We start from the raw sequence: 19,304 nt of genomic DNA on the forward strand, positions 1-19,304 counted from the left end.
CAAAGTAACTTATTTTTATTACTTTTGTGCACCTGCTCACTGCGTTAGTTTAATTTATTTAATCGTTATTGTACCTTGCTTTCTTACTCGGGGAAACTGTAATTTAAGGGGGGAGGCAGGTGGTCTCCTCTGCTGGCACTGATCTGCTGAATACCAAGGGCTTTTCAGAGCGCCCCCCCCATACACACACGCACACACAAAAAAACCCCTGCATGCTAAATAGGTGCTACATTTATATTTTGCAGGTCTCTGGTACATGCCAGCATGAATACTGGAGCTGTCTGGACAATTTGTTTAGCCAGTGTATTTAGGTTATTTATTTACTTCCTTTATACTCTGCCTTTATTTCCAGTGGTCGTAGATCCAGAGGAGCCAGCCGTGTTCGTCTGTAGTTGCAAAAAAGTAAAGAGCCCAGTGGCACCTTTAAGACTAACCAACTTTATTGTAGCATAAGCTTTCGAGAACCACAGCTCTCTTTGTCTGACGAAGAGAGCTGTGGTTCTCGAAAGCTTATGCTACAATAAAGTTGCATCTGACAAAGAGAGCTGTGGTTCTCGAAAACTTATGCTACACTAAAGTTGCCTCTGGCAAAGAAAGCTGTAGTTCTCGAAAGCTTATGCTACACTAAAGTTGCATCTGGCGAAGAAAGCTGTAGTTCTCGAAAGCTTATGCCACACTAAAGTTGCATCTGGCGAAGAAAGCTGTAGTTCTCGAAAGCTTATGCTACACTAAAGTTGCATCTGGCGAAGAAAGCTGTAGTTCTCGAAATCTTATGCTACACTAAAGTTGCCTCTGACAAAGAAAGCTGTAGTTCTCGAAAGCTTATGCTACACTAAAGTTGCCTCTGACAAAGAAAGCTGTGGTTCTCGAAAACTTATGCTACAATAAAGTTGCCTCTGATGAAGAAAGCTGTGGTTCTCAAAAGCTTATGCTACAATAAAGTTGCCTCTGATGAAGAAAGCTGTAGTTCTCGAAAGCTTATGCTACACTAAAGTTGCCTCTGACAAAGAAAGCTGTGGTTCTCGAAAACTTATGCTACAATAAAGTTGCCTCTGATGAAGAAAGCTGTGGTTCTCAAAAGCTTATGCTACAATAAAGTTGCCTCTGATGAAGAAAGCTGTGGTTCTCAAAAGCTTATGCTACAATAAAGTTGCCTCTGATGAAGAAAGCTGTAGTTCTCGAAAGCTTATGCTACACTAAAGTTGCCTCTGACAAAGAAAGCTGTGGTTCTCGAAAACTTATGCTACAATAAAGTTGCCTCTGATGAAGAAAGCTGTGGTTCTCAAAAGCTTATGCTACAATAAAGTTGCCTCTGATGAAGAAAGCTGTGGTTCTCAAAAGCTTATGCTACAATAAAGTTGCCTCTGATGAAGAAAGCTGTAGTTCTCGAAAACTTATGCTACAATAAAGTTGCCTCTGATGAAGAAAGCTGTGGTTCTCAAAAGCTTATGCTACAATAAAGTTGCCTCTGATGAAGAAAGCTGTGGTTCTCAAAAGCTTATGCTACAATAAAGTTGCCTCTGATGAAGAAAGCTGTAGTTCTCGAAAACTTATGCTACAATAAAGTTGCCTCTGATGAAGAAAGCTGTGGTTCTCAAAAGCTTATGCTACAATAAAGTTGCCTCTGATGAAGAAAGCTGTGGTTCTCAAAAGCTTATGCTACACTAAAGTTGCCTCTGACAAAGAAAGCTGTGGTTCTCGAAAACTTATGCTACAATAAAGTTGCCTCTGACAAAGAAAGCTGTGGTTCTGATGCTACAATAAAGTTGGTTAGTCTTAAAGGTGCTCCTGGACTCTTTACTTTATTTCCAGTGGAGGCCCAGAGCAGCTTCCAGCATTCGCCTCACAACAACCCTGTGAGGTAGGTTAGGCTGAACGTGGGTGGCTGGCCCAGCGTGCTTCCATGGGCAAGCGGGGGCTGGCACCTGGGCCTCCCAGATCCTCATCTGACACTCTTAACAGCTGTGCCACAGTTGGCATAATTGACGCAAGAGGCTCTGAAATTCTGCGTGTTTGCATTCCCAGTGTGAAGCTATGACCGTAATAGACAAACGGGTCATATTCAAATATCGAAACGGGCTTTCTGAGCCCTTGCAGGGATAAACATTGATTGGGAGGAAAGAACAGGGTAGCCAGTTTTCCATGCTTGTTGGATTTGGAGTACTTGTGGTCATCTGAGAACTGTGTCTCATTAATTTAAGGTGGCTTTGCCTGTCATTGGAAGTGTGTTTGTGGCGAGGAAGTCTGGTGTGTGAAATCCGAGCTGGTGCTTACCCAGGGCTCATGGACCCGGGAGCCGAACCATAGAATCATAGAGTTGGAAGGGGCCATACAGACCATCCAGTCCAACCCACTGCCCAGTGCAGGATGATCCTAAAGCATCCCTGACAAGTATTCATCCAGCCTCTTCTTGAAAACTGCCAGTGAAGGGGAGCTCACCACCTCCCTAGGCAGCTGATTCCACTTTTGAACTACTCTGACCGTGAAAAAGTTTTTCCTAATATCCAGCCTGTACCTTTGTGCATGTAGTTTTAGCCCATTCCTTCGCGTCCTACCTCCTCTTTCCATCCTCAGCCATCCTCTTTCCCTTGTTGAGGTCTGCATCAAAGGTGCAAGAGGGCTCAATATTGCTTGCTTGGGTGTGTTTTTGCACCGCGTACCAGAGCCGAGGCTGGGGCTACACCTCACCTGTCGTACTCAAAGAAGGTGGGGACGCAACAACGGCTTCTCGAGATGTTCGCTCCATTGTGCAAGGTGCAGACAAGCTGCGACTTGGTCGGCCCCTCCTTGCCTAGTAAACCGGCTTGTTGAATCACCGCTTGCCCAATCTCCTGCGGAGGGGAGGGGAAGAGAAGGCAGCAGTTTGAAAGGGATTGCCAAATGCCCAAAGAAGAGTGGCATTCTTTCTGTGGCCTCTGTGAGATCACCTTCTGGGACACGCTGAGGCTGCTTTTCTTGGGTTTATCCTCCACCACCATCACCCCCCAAAACCCTCAACAACCCAACTTGGCATAGCTCAAAGCTACGGACACAAAAAGTCCCATGTTGCAAGATTAGGCTGATTCATGGCAGATAGGTCGACGAAGGCAGCTGAATTAAACCTCCGTGTGCAGAGGCAGTATACCTTTGAATATTTGAGGCTAGGCACAGATGTAGAAAATGCTCTCACTTTGAGGACATCAGGTAGCCACTGCTGAAAGCAAGGATGCTGGGCGGCCGTGGACCTCCATCTGTCCAGCAAGCTGTCAGACATTGTCCCCTGAGCTGCTGTAGCACGGTGGTTAAGTGGTTTGGCTGCGAATCAGCACTCTGCTGGTTCGAATCCCACTACTGCCATGAGCTCAGTAGGTGGCCTTGGGTCAGCCCCTCCTCTCAGCCCCAGCTCCCCAGCTGCATTGTGGGGATAATAATAACACTAACTTGTTCACCGCTTTGGGTGGGGCACTAATCTGTCTAGAAGAGGGGTATATAAGCACAGTTGTTGTTGTTAAATCAAGGGCGTGTGATGTGCTTCTGCAGAAAACCACCAAATTCGCTGCCAGTGCAGCCTAAATCTCATGGCATGAAAAGCCCAAGTGTAAAAACTGTACAATGCACACGTTTGCTGTTTGCTTGGAGTGTGGAATGTAGATTCTGCTGGCCAGTTGTTTATTTATTTTATTGGATTTCTATTCCGCCCACCCCGCAAGCAGGCTCATGAATTGCTCCTTAGGTTACAGGTGCAGGGAACACAGCCTGGGTTTCGCCCGGCCCTAAAAGTATGTACCTATTTATTGGGAGCATAGGCTACTGGAATGCAGCACTGGTGTCCCTAACAAATTAGTAAAGAGTCCAGTAGCACCTTTAAGACTAACCAACTTTATTGTAGCATAAGCTTTCGAGAACCACAGCTCTCTTAGTCAGATGCATTGTCAGCTTTCGAGAACCACAGCTCTCTTCATCAGATCTAATTTTTAAAAATTTATTTATTTATTTATTTGGATTTCTATTCCGCCCTCCCCACAAAGGGCTCAGGGCGGATTACAACATATTAAAACACATCAATGTATACAGTTAAAAGCCACGAATAGATTGATAAAAAACGTAGTATATTATAACATTTATTGTAGCATAAGCTTTCCAGAACCACAGCTCTCTTTGTCAGATGCAACTTTATTGTAGTATAAGCTTTCCAGAACCACAGCTCTCTTTGTCAGATGCATCGTTAGATGCATCTGACAAAGCGAGCTGTGGTTCTCAAAAGCGTATGCTACAATAAAGTTGGTTGGTTTTAAAGGTGCTACTGGACTCTTTACTGTTTTGCAACTACAGACTAACACAGCTAATTCCTCTGGATACTAACAAATTAGAGGTTCGAGAGCTATTAAATGCAACAGACTGCCACATCTGGATGTCCAGCCATTTCGGGGGCTCTCCGTGGGATTCCACCTCTTCCTGGTGCCTCATCCTGTGGGCACAGATCTGCAAAACACACAGAACACCCATAGCCTTGCTTAAAATTTCTTCACCCTAATCTCAGACTTTGGGGCGCTTGGTGTCCCCTAATGTTGAGGGGGAAACCCTCTGTGCATGCTCAGTAGCTGTCACATTCCTTGGCATGTCCCAAAACTGGTCCACTGACAGTGTGACAGCCAGGATGGTGTAGTGGTTAGACTAGGATCTGGGAGGACCAGGTTCAAATCCCCACTCTGCCATGGACGCTCCCTGGGTGACCTCGGGCCGTGTCTCTCTCACTTTAGAGTGGTAGTTGTGAAGAAAAACTGGGGAAAAGGAGAAAGACATCATAAGCTTCTCTGGAGACCTCACTGGGAGGAAAAAGTGGTGTATCAATAATCAAAATACATAAAATGCTCCATTCATTCAACAAAACTCTTTCAAAGTCTCCTAAACTTGTGGCCAGTGTCACATCAAGTGGCAGCCAGTTCCATATGCTCTTGTGTTCCATAAAAAAACCTGACCTCGTGACTGCTCGTCAAATTCATTGTGGGATCCAGAGTTGTATGACGGATGGAGAAAATGTGCTCCCTGCTTCGTTTATTCCACCCATCATTTCATATATCCCACCCCACCCCCAGCTTCCTTTCTGGATTTCCTTTTCTCAGTTAAAGCCCTGAAACTGCTGGGAAGGTGCTGCATTCCCTCTGATCCCAAACGGGCTCCAGATATCTTGAGGCCGTTGGGTCGGCTGGCTGACACCTCTGCCTCTGCAAAAAACAGGGCAGTGAGTTTCTCCGCTTGGACCCCAGCAGTTGTCAGCGTGGAGGTTGTCACGGATGCGAGGCCCTTCTTGAGACAGTGTGTTCTTGCGGTGTTTCTCTTGCAGTGCGAAAGGAAGTGTCGGTTATAGTGACTTAGCATTTCCTGGCTCTCCTTTTACACAAGAAGCACCGTCTTTTAAAAGCCACTTTCTTGTTTTGGCCGCTTTCTCTGGGTTCCTAGATCCCCCTGACACTTCTGCCTGCGCAGTTGGACCCTGCGTGCCTCTTCTTCTCGGGGCTAACCATATGGATCCTCCATCTCTGTAGGGGTTTCTCTGTCCCTTCTGGCAATGGAGGTCTGGGGTGGCCAGTCGAAGTCCCTCGCCTTGCCCTGCCAGGTAATATATGCTGGGTTCCTTTGGGTGGCTACTCTGTGCAGCATTGTGCGTGGTGTGCTTTGTGCATGGATGCATGTCATGTACACTTGGCGAGCGAGGCTGTGTTGAGTCGCTGCAAGGAAAGAAACAGGCTGACGCAACGGAAACTCATTTCTCTGTGTCTCGGGGTTCTTTTTAGAGCGAAACGGTTCTTTGTTTTATTACTGAAAGAATTGTGTCGTCCCTCCACCTTCACCCTTGCCAAGGGCAACGGAGGGTCAGACTGTTTCGCTCACAGCTGAGAAAGCAAACTGGCTATTCCTACAGGTGTTGTTTGACCTTGCCGTGGAGACCATAACGCCTCGCCTTGCTCAATAGCTGGCAAAATGACCAAACGCTTTGGCTGCTCTGTTTACAGTGTCAAACCTGTACGCGGTTATTCCTGTCTGAGCTCATTCAAATTGAGGGGCTTAGAGCAAGCTGACTTTCCCTCTCATTGGCAGTCTTCAAAGAGCAGGTGGACGGATACTTTTTGGGGGGTTGCTTTAGGCTGTTCCTGCATTGGGCAGAGGTTGGACTAGATGGTCCGTGCAGCCCCTTTCGACACTAGAATTCTATGATTCTATGTTCATAGATCCAGAGGAGTTAGCCGTGTTAGTCTGTAGTAGCAAAATAGTAGAGTCCAGCAGCACCCTTAAGACTAACCAATTTTATTGTAGCATAAGCTTTCGAGAGCCACAGCTCTCTTCATCAGATGCATCTGACGAAGAGAGCTGTGGCTCTCGAAAGCTTATGCTACAATAAAGTTGGTTAGTTTTAAAGGTGCTACTGGACTCTTTATTATGATTCTATGAAATGGCTGCTTTGGAGGGTGAACTCTATGGCATTATACCCTGCTGTGGTCCCTTTCCTAGCCACCTCCCTCCTCACCAGGCTCCAATCCGGAATCAGCCACCTTAGTAAGAAATCTGTTCAGATTGAAGGCGCTGTCTATGTATTCAAGCAAATATAGCTAAAATTCATTTATTCCAAACCTGGGCACTGGCACAAATTGTTTTGTCTTGTCTGTGTTTCTATCTATATTTGCTTTTGCAAGAATCAGACTTATTGGCCTCTCTTTCCAAGACCCACATCTATGCCGGCAGCATTCTTCTAAGGCTGTGAGCAAACCCAATGGCCTGTGGGGCAGGGCTGGGATTTGAAACCGGGTCTCCCAAATCCCAGTCCAGCTTTCTAGCCACCTGTCCTAGAAGGCTTTCCTTCTCCTGGAGAGAGACCGTTGGGGGGCAAAGTAGATCCTCTCTGCACCGTGGTCGCTCCCTTAAATCTCTGACTTGTTTAGTGATGGGAAATGTGCTTTATATTGTGTAAGTGGCCGCAGAGCCCCTGCTGCCGACGGGCTGAGCTCCGAGAATGAAGCTGTTGGAATGTTTGGAGTCCAGTTAGTGAGAGGGAAGGACGAAGCTGCCAGTTTGGCTTGGAATAGTCTCGCCCCAGTTTTTGCCTGGTTTGACAAGCATCTCAGTACATGTTTTTGATAATATCCCGTCATGAATGGTGGGGTGAGAGAGCAGTTGTCTGGACAATCCCAGTGGGGACAGACTAGGCCCTCTTTTCTGCCTCCTGCCTGTAGGAGTCACTGTTCAGCAGCAGGTGAAGAGGGAGATGCTGCCCTTCTGGTCTGCCAGTTTTCTAGGTTTTGCAGAGCAGTTAGGGCTGGGATTTCGAAGCAGTGGACCGAAGGGCTTGTGTGCTGGGCAGCACTGGGCCTCAGCCTCTCTGCTGCGCCTACCTGCTGAGCGGGAGATTTGGACGTGGAGCCTGCTTTTAATTTCAAGATAGCTTGGCCATTAGATACCCTGATTATAAATACCTTGAGATGGATCTAGATTCCTCTCCCCCCACCCTTAAAAACAATAGGGAAAATGGTTGCTGAGGAGTGGTTTAGCTTTGTCTCCTTTCACCTTTCTCCTTGCAGAGAAGGAAAAGGAAAAGTGGTTGGGCATCAACTGTCCGCGCTGTGTGGCTCATACTTCCAGCTGTGAGGGCACTGCGGTGTGCCATGGCCATGTATCAATGCCCGTGCTCCATCCAGCCAGTCCGTCATCATGTGACCAGCTGGCTTACTCCTCTTGGTTTGCTGGTTCACCATGAACGACTGCTTTGAGACCTCCAAATAAGCATTTTCCCACCTTCTCTTGGGCTTCTTTGCTCAGCTCATCATCTCGTTATGGTGGGCACATGCAGAGCAAGAGTTGTGTAGTGTGAATAGCAAAACACAAAGGCCTGAGTTTTAATTATAATTCTGCCATGCCGTTTCTTGATAGTTCTAGGAAAGCCGCTGTCCTGGGATTGCCTGGAGATCTCCAGAACTGCAACTGATCTCAAGACTACAGAGATCATTGGAGAAAATGGCTGCTTTGGAGGGTGGTCTTTGGAGTTATACCCCGTGTGGTCCCCTCCTCCCTAAACCTCACTTTCCTAGGTCTTTACGCCTCTGCATACGAGGATTCCTTCCTCTAGAGAACTCTCTCAATAAGCTGGCAGATGTTCAGTCAAAAAGGAGGTTTTATTTAAAATACTAAAGATCAATTGCACGCAAAACACGCAGCACACACACACACAGGGCTAAGTAGAAAAACAGGGAGGAAAGTTGGAGAGAGTTGCAGAGTTGGGTTATAATTACCACTTCCCAAAGATAACAGTCCTGTCCCCCCCGCCGAATCTCTAGGAATTTCACTGGCGACTGTCATATGTTCACACACACACACACACACACACACACACACACACACACGTTGGTAATGTACAGATAAGTGTAAGAGTAGCCGCTGCTGGATCCAACCAATTATCTGTCTAGTCCAGCATCCTGTTTAACACAATGACCAACCAGGTGCGCTGGGAAGCCGGATTCACAGTCCAAAGCCTCCCCTGGTATTGTGAAAGGGTTGCATGGAGGTTCCATTTGGTCACTGATGGACCACCTCCACGAATCCTCCATCAATGCCGGCGCAACTAGTGGTTGTTGTTAGACTCTGTGGTGGTAAATTCTGCAAAAAAATTTTGCACGTCAGCCAAAGCAGGTCAGGTGATGCTATTTCCCCCCACACCTCCTATAAAAGTTTCTGAGATGGTTTTGTTGGTCTCAGTAAGGAGATTGTCTGCCTTTGCCCCCCAACTGCACTGGTATTTGGTTTGAGAGCAGCAGACAATAATTAAATGCCATCCTTTTTTCCTAAATCACATCAGTGCTTAGCTGTCGTGGCCCAGGGTAAGGCCGATAGCCACTTTGGGGTCAGGAAGCAATTTTCCCCAGGCCAGTTCGGCTAGGGATCCTGGAAGTGTTTTGCCATCTTCTGGGCATGGAGCAGGGGTCACTGGGGGTGTGTGGGGGAAGGGGAGGTAGTTGTGAAAGTCCTGCGTTGTGCGGAGGGTCAGACTAGATGACCCTGTAGACCCCTTCCAACCCTGTGATTTTAGGATTCCCATCAGCTTTGTTGGGTGCCCACAAGTTCTAGTAGTATAGGAGAGGGAGGGAAAGTTCTTTTTACCTTCGTCACTCCATGCCTAATGTGATGAGCCTTTCTCACATCCCTCGGCCTTCACTGCAGGAAGGATTGTAGTGGGAATGTATGCAAAGCAGACCTTCTGCCCATGGTTTCCTAGCCACCTCGAGTTCTTCGGGTCCCAGGTCTGGCGGGCTCGCCCTTGCCAGTTCCTGTAATTGGTAGGAGGCCTGCCTGGCATGCAGCCAGCTGTCATCCCCCACACATGGTCAGCAACAAATTTGTTTGGAGGGCCTTGACAGCTTATCACCTGAAGTTGCATATGCTGATGTTTCTTTCTACTCTCTTCTTTCACCCCTGCTGTGGCAACTGGGAGTCCATGCAGGGCCTTTTTTGGCCCCGCGGCTCCTGGGAGCTGCTTCCCAGTGTGCAGCCTCATTCCAGTTGAGCATCTTTGCCCTGACTTGGCCTTGAAGATCCTGAATTCTTCCACAAAGCAAACTATGTTGGTCTGTCATGGCACAGCAGGATTTGAGTCCAGTGGCATCTTAAAGACCAACAAGGTTTTCAAGGTGCAAGCTTTTGAGAGTCAGAAGGGAGCTCTGAGTCTCAAAAGTTTGCACTCTAAAAATCTTGTTGGCCTCTACGGTGCCACTGGACTCAAATCCCGCTGTCCTAAAAGGGAGAGCACCATGCAAACTAACCTTAAATGCCAGCTACTCACATTGACCTTGATTCTAGCAGGCCAAGATAGGGGAAGAAAACTGATACAATAGGCATGTTCACAAGCCAGAGGCAGAATGTTGCACCACCTCTCCCTTTATGTTCTCCTCCTAAGGGTGGGTGGGTCGTGGAATTTAAGGAGAGCGGCCCCATACTCGCTTTATCTTGTGTTTGAATTTTAGCTGTAAATAGACGGAGGGGACTGTGCTGTGTTACGGGCCCACCTCCCAGTGTTTGCCAACAGAGATTAGCATCGAGTGTTAACTCTTGTGTCTGCAGAACAGCCACTTTGGAAACAAACCTCAAGGTCACACAGAGCAGTTCTGTGTGCCAGATTTGCTGCATAAACCAATTGGGGCTGGAACTAGGGTTGCCAACTCCAGGTTGGGAGATTCCTGGAGATCTTAGAGATGGAAGGTGGAGTTTGGGGAGGCAAGAAACCTCAATGGGATATAATGCCATAGAGTCCACTTTCGAAAGCTGTCATTTTCTCCACGGCAACTGATCTCTGTCACCTGGAGATCAGTTGTAATTCCAGGAGATCTCCAGCCACCACCTGGAGACTGGCAACCCTGGCTGGAACCCGCTGGTGTTTAAAGACCATGCATGACATATTTTGCTCAGTATTTTGCATATTTGGGAACTAAAATTGTCTTTAAGTATTGCTTTCGGGCATTAGAAGGATACTTGCTTGTGGCACTGAGGTTTTTAAGGTTGCATTTTTATAGTTTGTGTGTCGCTGTAAGTTGTTGGGGGAGACATCTGTTTAAAAGCGGACTGTAAATTTTAAAATGTATCTGATGTATACTGTTTTTTGGGAAGACAGTGTTTCTTAGAGAAATCTCGATATATAAATATTCCAGGTGTTCCAAATTTAGCTGGTCCCAGATAATAGTTTTGTTGAATACAGGTAATTGTTTTATCGAACATGAGGATAGTTCTTGGTGGATAGCCATATTGGTCTGCAGTAGAACAGCAGGACTGGAGTCCAGTGGTGCCTTAGAGACCCGCAAGGTTTTCCAGGTGCAAGCTTTCGAGAGTCAGAGCTCTGACAGCATGGGAGATAAAACTGAGCTTTGTGGAGCAGCGTCAGGCAAGTCCCAGGTCCCACACCATTGACAAGCCTCTGAGAATGATCCATAGGGAACAATGCATTTTAAATTATTTATCACCCATTTTCTCACTGAGACTCAATATGGATTTAAGCCATTGCAGAGCTCACTTCTGCCTCCAGGATGGTGGGATGTGAGTCCAGCGGCACCTTAGATACCAGCAAGATTTTCAGGGCATAAGCTTTTGAGATTCAAAGCGCCCTTCATCAGATACCAAGAGAGCTCTGACTCTTGAAAGCTTATACCCTGAAAACCTTGCAGGTCTCTAATGCGCCACTGGACTCCAATCCTGCTATTTATCGAATGATAACTTGCCACAGGGTTCCTGCAGTGGCTGACATGGAGGAGGAGAATTCTGCAATTCTTCGGCTTCCCCGTATCTTTAACTGCAAACATTCCTTGTTGGCATATCGAAGCCCCAGGTGGCAAAAGCCATCCAAATATCTTAAGACTGAACAGTCTAAACTTAACGTCTCTGATTAGGGAAAAGTCACTGGATAAAAATATTATTACCTGGTTGCCTTTTATTGGCTTTTTGTAGGAAACATCGAAAAACGAACTGATGGTTTGTGCATTTGAAGAGTAAGAGCTGAAGAAATATGTTTTAAAGGGAAGAAAGATTAATCAGGGCTAATTTGGGGTTAAGGTATATTATTGATGGTAAACATGAATTTTAAGTGAGGTTACAATTTGCAGTATGTACAACTCTTTTCACAAAGAGAATTGGTCCTTATTCCTAATTCTTATCTTTAATTCCTATTATTTCTTTTTCTTTCTTTTTATCTTTTTTGACTTTTTTTGTTTTTGTGATTTTTTTTAAATCGTAGAATAATCTTTTAATAAAAATTCTTATTAAACAAACCTCCTAAGACTAAATAGTACATGCAGATCTTTTTTCCTGCAGAGAGTGGTTGCTAGTCTGTATTGATAATTGTTGTTCTCTAGGGTGGAGGCTTCGCCGGAGGCTTACCCAGAGTGTGATTCATTCAGAAATATCCATGGGATTAAACTAGTCAGGCTTCTGCTTTACCCATGACCCCTTATCGTTTTAGCAGAATCATTGGAAGCAAGAGGGAGATGATATGTCATCTAATCTACCCCCTCCTTCCCTAACCTGTGATAGTCATGTGTTTACCGTGGTTTAAAAAGTGGGGAAGGTGGAAGGAGGAGTTGACATTCTTCCTTAAAAATAAAACCCTGCCTGTCTGCGTGAAATTGCACGGTGGGCTCTTTCTTTTTAGCAGAGTCCTTTGTGGCTTCCTGCTCCTTGGTGTTTCTCAAGAACAGACGTGCCTTGTGGGATCAAGCCCAAGTCCCTGTCGATCAGCATTCCTTCAAAGCATCCCAGGAACCAGCGCACACTATTTTGTCAGCGGGAAATTGGTCAGGGGACCACAAGCAATCTTCTGGCCTCCCCAGCTCTGTAAAACGTGCGAGTAAAATACACGAATGCGCAGACTTCCCTCGGTCCTGAAGAGTGGTGCCGGGCATCAGAATCCGGTTGCTTCTCTGCTGGAAATTCTGCCAACCTCTGAACATCCCATAGTTGCCCTTTGCAGACAGCCTGCGTCCGTGTTATCTCCTGTGACTGCCAGGCCAAACGAATTCTTTCCAAACCTGGTATCTTGAGGTCCTTTAATGGAGAGGACCAGGATTAAACCTGGGACCTTCAGTGCATGAAGCACACTCTCTGTCCTTGAACCACGGCCCGTACCTGTAAGGTTGGCCATGATAGTTAGAAAATGACTTGCTTAAGTCGGGAGATGGGGGAAGGATATTTTCAATATGTTGGCTTCGTCAACCAGTGTGTTTCCACATGGATATTTTGTCCTGCCTTGGCTTCCTTATAGCAAGGCTGTTTTCCGGGACATCCATATTTGTTGTCTTCTATATATCTTTCTTCTGTGTTTCCCCCGTTTGCTGTGATCTTTTCCAAACCTGGTTTGGTATGACCATGTTGGAAATAGGTCAAGATGAGTGGCCATGTTAGTCTGCCTGTAGCAGTAGAAAAGAGCAAGAGTCCAGTAGCACCTAGAAGACTAACAAAATTTGTGGTAGGGTATGAGCTTTCATGAGTCACAGCTCACATCAGCACCAGTTTCCTTTTCTCAGTTCCCGTGGCCACCATTTCTTCACCCTGATAGCTTTGTAAAAAAAAAAAAGAGATCCATATAATGTTATAACGTCATGACAATCTGTTGTCATAATGTTCTTGTTTCCAGCTATTTTTTTAAAGTAAGTTGTTGAGGTAAGTCTCTAGCCCTTATGCGTTGTGAAGTGAGAAAGGGAAAGATGCAGGCGGAGCATTGCCCCTTATAACTCTGCAACCATAAGGGCTAGAAGGCTGAAAGTAGTACATTATTACAATAGACTGTCATAATGTTGTAACATAATAGCAATTCATGTTTTTTGTTTTTTTTTTAAAAGCCCTCTGGTAGATGTGGGAGGAAATGGTAGCCGTGAGAGGCTGAGGCATGGAGAGTGCAGGAGAAATTAGTGTGCGGCTGTTCCTTGAAGTCCTGCCCCTGCATTCGCAACACTCACAAGAGCTCCACAGAATTGTGTCTGCATAGCAGCAGCCCCCGTGTGTTTTGTTTTGTGCTTGGTGCAGATTTATGGAAGGCTCTCCGTCCTGCTGATGTTTACAACGTCTCTGCCAGATCTCTGCCAGCCCCGTTTATGGAGAGGCCGGATAAAAACGTTTGAAATAATAAATCCGGGCTGGGATCCAAGAGTTCTGTGCATGACAGCAGAAAGCACTTCTGTGCTCACAAGAAGCAAGCTGCCAGGGTTTCCCCCCTTACTTCTGTTTCTTCCCTCTCTGGAGGGACCCCTCACATTTAGGAGTCACTTTTCAGAGAGATGGCAGGTGGGAAGGGGGAGCCAGAGAAGCCCTCCTGGGCAGGTGGCGTTCTCTATCGCAGCTCTTTCTGTGAAGGCCTTAAAGAGAATGTCTGTAACTTTCCTAGATACATTTAACGTGCTCAGTTCAAGGTATCGGTTATCGCTTACAAAGCTCTTCACAGCCTTGGTCCAGCATAGCTACCAGACCGCCTCCTTCCACAGCAGCTTTGCTCTTCCAAACAGGGTCTCCTGCAGGTGCCACCCTGCACGTGGGTGAAACCAACAGCAGCCCGCGTATGGGCCTTCTCTGTGGTGGCCCCTATCCTGTGGAATGGCCTAGCTTTCTACAAACAATGCAAAACTGAATTATTCAAAAAGGCTTTTTACTCAGATAGGAGGGCTGTATTGTAGGGAGGGGATCTCAGATGATCTGCTAATGAGTTAGGCACCATAGACCTCACCGCTATGTTGTATTGGATTCCTGTAAATGTGAACTTGTATCTATGTATTGTCGAAGGCTTTCACGGCCAGAGAACGATGGTTGTTGTGGGTTTTCCGGGCTGTATTGCCGTGGTCTTGGCATTGTAGTTCCTGACGTTTCGCCAGCAGCTGTGGCTGGCATCTTCAGAGGTGTAGCACCAAAAGACAGAGATGTCTTTTGGTGCTACACCTCTGAAGATGCCAGCCACAGCTGCTGGCGAAACGTCAGGAACTACAATGCCAAGACCACGGCAATACAGCCCGGAAAACCCACAACAACCATTGAACTTGTATCTGTTTACCCTATGGCATTGTTTATGGCGTTGTTCTTGATATTGATTGTACTAATCTCATACTGTGTAATCCACCTTGAGTCTCAGTGAGAAAGGCGGACTATAAATGACATATATAAATAAATACATTTGTCCCCTTCCCCCCCCCCACCCATAGCTCAAACCTCTTTTCTTGCCTTATTCCATGGTGAGTAGCATAAGCAGTTGTCTCTTCCCCTCCAGCCCACCCCCATGAAGGCTCCCTTCTGAAAGTTCAAGGGCTGGTTCTCTGGCCAGGCCTTCCAGGTGACAGCTTTGGGGCAGCCCAGTGAAGGAGGTACCCGTGCAGAGCAGGGGCTCAACTGCCTGCCAGCCGTTGGTGGCAAATAACTGGCATAATCTCTGGGAGCCTGTGCCACCGCTGACCGGGTAGATGCTGCAAGCGGCACAAGTCCGGGTGATGTCAGTTGGGTTGCCAGCTCCAGGCTGGGAAATTCCTGGAGACGGGCAACAGACTGAACCTTTTCTGACGCTCGCCAAGTGTTTTTAGATCCAGAAGAGTTAGCCGTGTTAGTCTGTAGTTGCAAAATAGTAAAGAGTCCAGTAGCACCGTTAAAGCTAACGTACTTTATTGTAGCATAATCTTTTGAGAACCACAGCTCTCTTCGTCAGATGCACCGTCAGCTTTCGAGAACCACTGCTCTCTTTGTCAGATGCACGTGTTTTTAGAAAGCAAAGGGGTCCAGATGGGGGCTTTTACCCATTTCTTACCTATAAAGCCTTATGTGTCCTGGGACCACATTCTGGAATCAACCATCTTTCTCCGTATGAGCAACTGTTGCAGCTTAGATTTCCCCGGCGCTTTCTCCTGAATGTCCGGTCCCTGCAGTCTCCTAGATCTGCCACCGTCCGAGGCTGCTGTTTCTTGTCTGTGGCACCAGTTTTATGGAACAGTTTCATGGAGGAGGGAACCCACTCTGATCTAGGTCTTGGAGGCAGTCACGGAGGAAAGAGCCATTCTGTTCTAAGGGAAGAGAAGCAGCGTCTGCAGTTGGAGGTTTGGGGTGAAGTTGTGTGCAGGGCCGTTCTATCTTGCTGTTTGCTTCTGCAGCCCCATCTACATTTGTAAACTGCCTTAAGCTTACAAAGTTTTAAAACTGGTATGCTGTTTGCAGTGTGTCTTGCTGCAGCCTCCTGAATTAGTCCCAAGTATGACCGTGCCCCTTTGGGGAAGAGGTAGCAGAAGGGATGCCAGGGTGTGGCAGGACAGCTGCTCTCGCCAGCTGCCAAGAAGCAGGCCCACCATCAGTCACATATATCAAGACCGAGGGAACACGAGAATCAGGGTGGTTGCAAGCAAGCTGACAAAAGCTTTTGCAAAGGGGGTCCAAGAAGGAGAAGCGCCTTCTTGGGTTGGTTTGCAAAGAGGAGTTCTGGCTCAGTCCTGTATAAGAAGCCAAGATTGGGTTGCGTGGGGAGGTGGTCTGTGGCTTAGGCCACAAGTATGAAAAATATCCCCCCTCCCCCCCCCCCCAGTATTTCATTCTGACATAGGAAAGCTTGCAGGACCCGTGTAGACCAATAGCCACGTGACCCGGAGGGCTGCACTGAAGAAGGAAAAAGAGCCAACATCGTCCTTCCTCTCTCTCCTGTTGGTGCGTTCTCACCTTTTTCTTGTTTCTTCCTTTTCCAGAAAGACTTGGCATACCTGCAGCAGTGGCTGGAAGCGTTTGTCACCAATTTTGAGAAGATCATTGCTGTGCATTCACTGGATCCCAGAAGGTAAATGTTTCTTTCGCAGGTGGGCTGTTCGACGCTTGGTGGAGCCCCAATAGGGGGGAAAGGGGGGGCTGAATAAACAAGACCAAATGTCTTCATCTGTTCCCAGCTACCTGAAGTTGAGTGAAGGAGCGCTTTTTAAGGTGACTTCCCCCAATGTACGCTTCTGTTCAGTCACATATCTGTGAACTGTGACTGGGCATGTGTCTGGCACATCATACAGCTTTGCCCCTCGCTCTGTCCTTAAAGTACAGCCAGTAAACTAGTCTCTTCTCTGTTGGAATGCCACATTCTCCCTTGGTTACCTGTTCAGAGCCTTAGCAATGAAAACTCTTCCAAAAATATTGCCCTTCTATGGATTTAATAATAATAATAGTAACACCAACAACAACATTCGATTTATATACTGCCCTTCAGGACAACTTAATGCCCACTCGGAGCGGTTTACAAAGTATGCCATTATTATCCCCACAACAACAATCACCCTGTGAGGTGGGTGGGGCTGAGAGAGCTCCGAGAGAGCTGTGACTGATCCAAGATCCACCCAGCTGGCTTCAAGCAGAGGAGTGGGGAATCAAACCCGGTTCTCCAGATTAGAGTCCTGTGCTCTTAGCCACTACACCAAACTGGTATTTGTCAGCAGTTTGTTGTCTTTTAAAATAACTTCATCTGTACCAGGGCTTTTTTTCTGGGAAAAGAGGTGGTGGAACTCAGCGATGGAACTCAGGACCGCACGATGATGTCACTTTGGGTCAGCTGGAACAAGGAGGGAGTTTTTTAAAGTTTAAATCACACTTGGTGAAAATGGTCACATGGCCGGTGGCCCCGCCCCCTGATCTCCAGACAGAGGGGAGTTTAGATTGCCCTCCGCGCCACTGAGCGACACGTAGAGCAATCTCAACTCCCCTCTGTCTGGAGATCAGGGGGCGGGGCCACCGGCCATGTGACCATTTTCAAGAGGTGCCAGAACTCCGTTCCACCGCATTCCAGCTGAAAAAAAGCCCTGATCTGTACTAAAAACAACCTTGTTTTAAAAGCCCTCTTTAAAAAAAATTCTTAGCATTTTCAAGCCCAAGTGGCTAGAATCGACATTCTGAAATGTTGAAATGTCTTCATTGATTCTCAGCTGACATGTTCCTGGGTTCCTACCTCTAGTAGCCAAGATGTGCGGGGACCCTGGCCAGGAAGAACGCAGTGGCACTTCTGCGGTTCCCTGTCTCGTGTGAACGTGTCAGGCTGCCTTGCTGAGTCAGACCATTGATCCCTCCAGTTCAGTATCATCTCGAGGAATACAGACAGTGCAAAAGCCTTCCTCGGTGCCCACTCTGGGGAGCAAAAGAGGGGCCCACTTCCCTCAGAGTCCCAGTGAAAATGCAAGAGGGAAGTGAACCTCTTCCCAGTCACAAGGGCTGAGTTGATGGTGTGTACAGTTTGTACACGTGCGGGATGCTGTGCCCATATTGGGCCGACTGCGCATCAGTCAAAACACACGAGACGAAAAACCTAGATTCAACTCGTGTTCTCTTACCTAAAGCTTTGTCGGGAACTGTAGGCATCCTTGCAGCTTAAAGTTTAGCATTTACAGAGCAGCAGGGAGAGACGTGCAGGTGTCCTTGCAGCTTAAAGTTTAGCATTTACAGTGCAGGCGTCCTTGCAGCTTAAAGTTTAGCATTTACAGAGCAGCAGAGAGGGAAGTGCGGGGGTCCTTGCAGCTTAAAGTTTAGCATTTACAGAGCAGCAGGGAGAGACATGCAGGTGTCCTTGCAGCTTAAAGTTTAGCATTTACAGTGCAGGCGTCCTTGCAGCTTAAAGTTTAGCATTTACAGAGCAGCAGGGAGAGATGTGCAGGTGTCCTTGCAGCTTAAAGTTTAGCATTTACAGTGCAGGTGTCCTTGCAGCTTAAAGTTTAGCATTTACAGTGCAGGTGTCCTTGCAGCTTAAAGTTTAGCATTTACAGTGCAGGTGTCCTTGCATCTTAAAGTTTAGCATTTACAGAGCAGCAGAGAGGGAAGTGCGGGGGTCCTTGCAGCTTAAAGTCTCCCGGTGCAGCCAGGTGTCGCTCTGCAGGGCCAGGTCGGGTGAGGGGAAGGGAAAATGCTGTGATGCACCTTGAGAGTGGGAGGAAAAGCACCCCACACCTGCAGTTCCCTCCCTGCTGCTCTGTAAATGCTAAACTTTAAGCTGCAAGGACGCCTGCACTGTAAATGCTAAACTTTAAGCTGCAAGGACACCTGCACGTCTCTCCCTGCTGCTCTGTAAATGCTAAACTTTAAGCTGCAAGGATGCCTACAGTTCCCGACAAACCTTTAGGTAAGAGAACACGAGTTGAATCGAGGTTTTTCGTCTCGTGTGTTTTGAGTCTCACTCCCTCTCTAGAAGTGTTGGTCTGCACACTTTCTCTGCTTTGCCAGGGGGGTCCACCAATTTCTTAACGCCCGTGGGCCAATCTTCAGCAAGGCTACTGACACTATTCCACTTGCAAAATAGTCAAGGTGCTAGTGGACTCTTACTATTTTGCAACTACAGGCTAACACGGCTAACTCCTCGGGATCTGTTCCGCTTGCACGTCACAGGTCTGGCTGGAGTCCCTCCTCTAGTTCACACAGACAGCATGCTGAAGAATCCCGTTGGCTGGGAGGCGAGAAATGCTCAGGGCGTGTGGAGCTTGATAACTGCCCAAGGGCCATATGTGGAAACTTTGTGCCCAGAGGCTTCCAACCTGAGCCACCTCCTCCCCTTCCTTATGCGCACTCGGTCTGCAGTTGGCGCTGAGGCAATGTGGATTTCCACACTGTCTTCTTACCACACGGGTAATGCTGATGCAAGAGGCGACCCATCTGTGGCTGAGCTTCCTGCCCCTTCCCTTCTCCCTTCTGGGCTGTGTTGGACAGTCAGGGGCGGGGGGGCTGGGTCTTGTGTGCGACGAAGAGGACAGCGCCTTCAGCTTTTCCTCCGATGACAGTGCAGTTATTACAGTGTCTGATTATTATCGACGGGGCCTTGGTTCTAACCC

The 19,304-nt window shown here is 47.3% G+C and overlaps 1 protein-coding gene across 1 annotated transcript in view; it reads left to right on the forward strand.

The window, feature by feature from the left end:
* NBEAL2 (neurobeachin like 2) overlaps nucleotides 1–19,304 on the forward strand; it is a 206,444-nt gene that overhangs the window by 75,982 nt on the left and 111,158 nt on the right. The window contains exon 2 of the mRNA XM_054990898.1: nucleotides 16,206–16,294. Coding sequence (XP_054846873.1) covers nucleotides 16,206–16,294 — 89 coding nt within the window. The remainder of the gene's footprint in view (nucleotides 1–16,205; nucleotides 16,295–19,304) is intronic.

This window comes from Eublepharis macularius, chromosome 11, assembly GCF_028583425.1.
Source record: "Eublepharis macularius isolate TG4126 chromosome 11, MPM_Emac_v1.0, whole genome shotgun sequence".
NCBI lineage: Eukaryota > Metazoa > Chordata > Lepidosauria > Squamata > Eublepharidae > Eublepharis > Eublepharis macularius.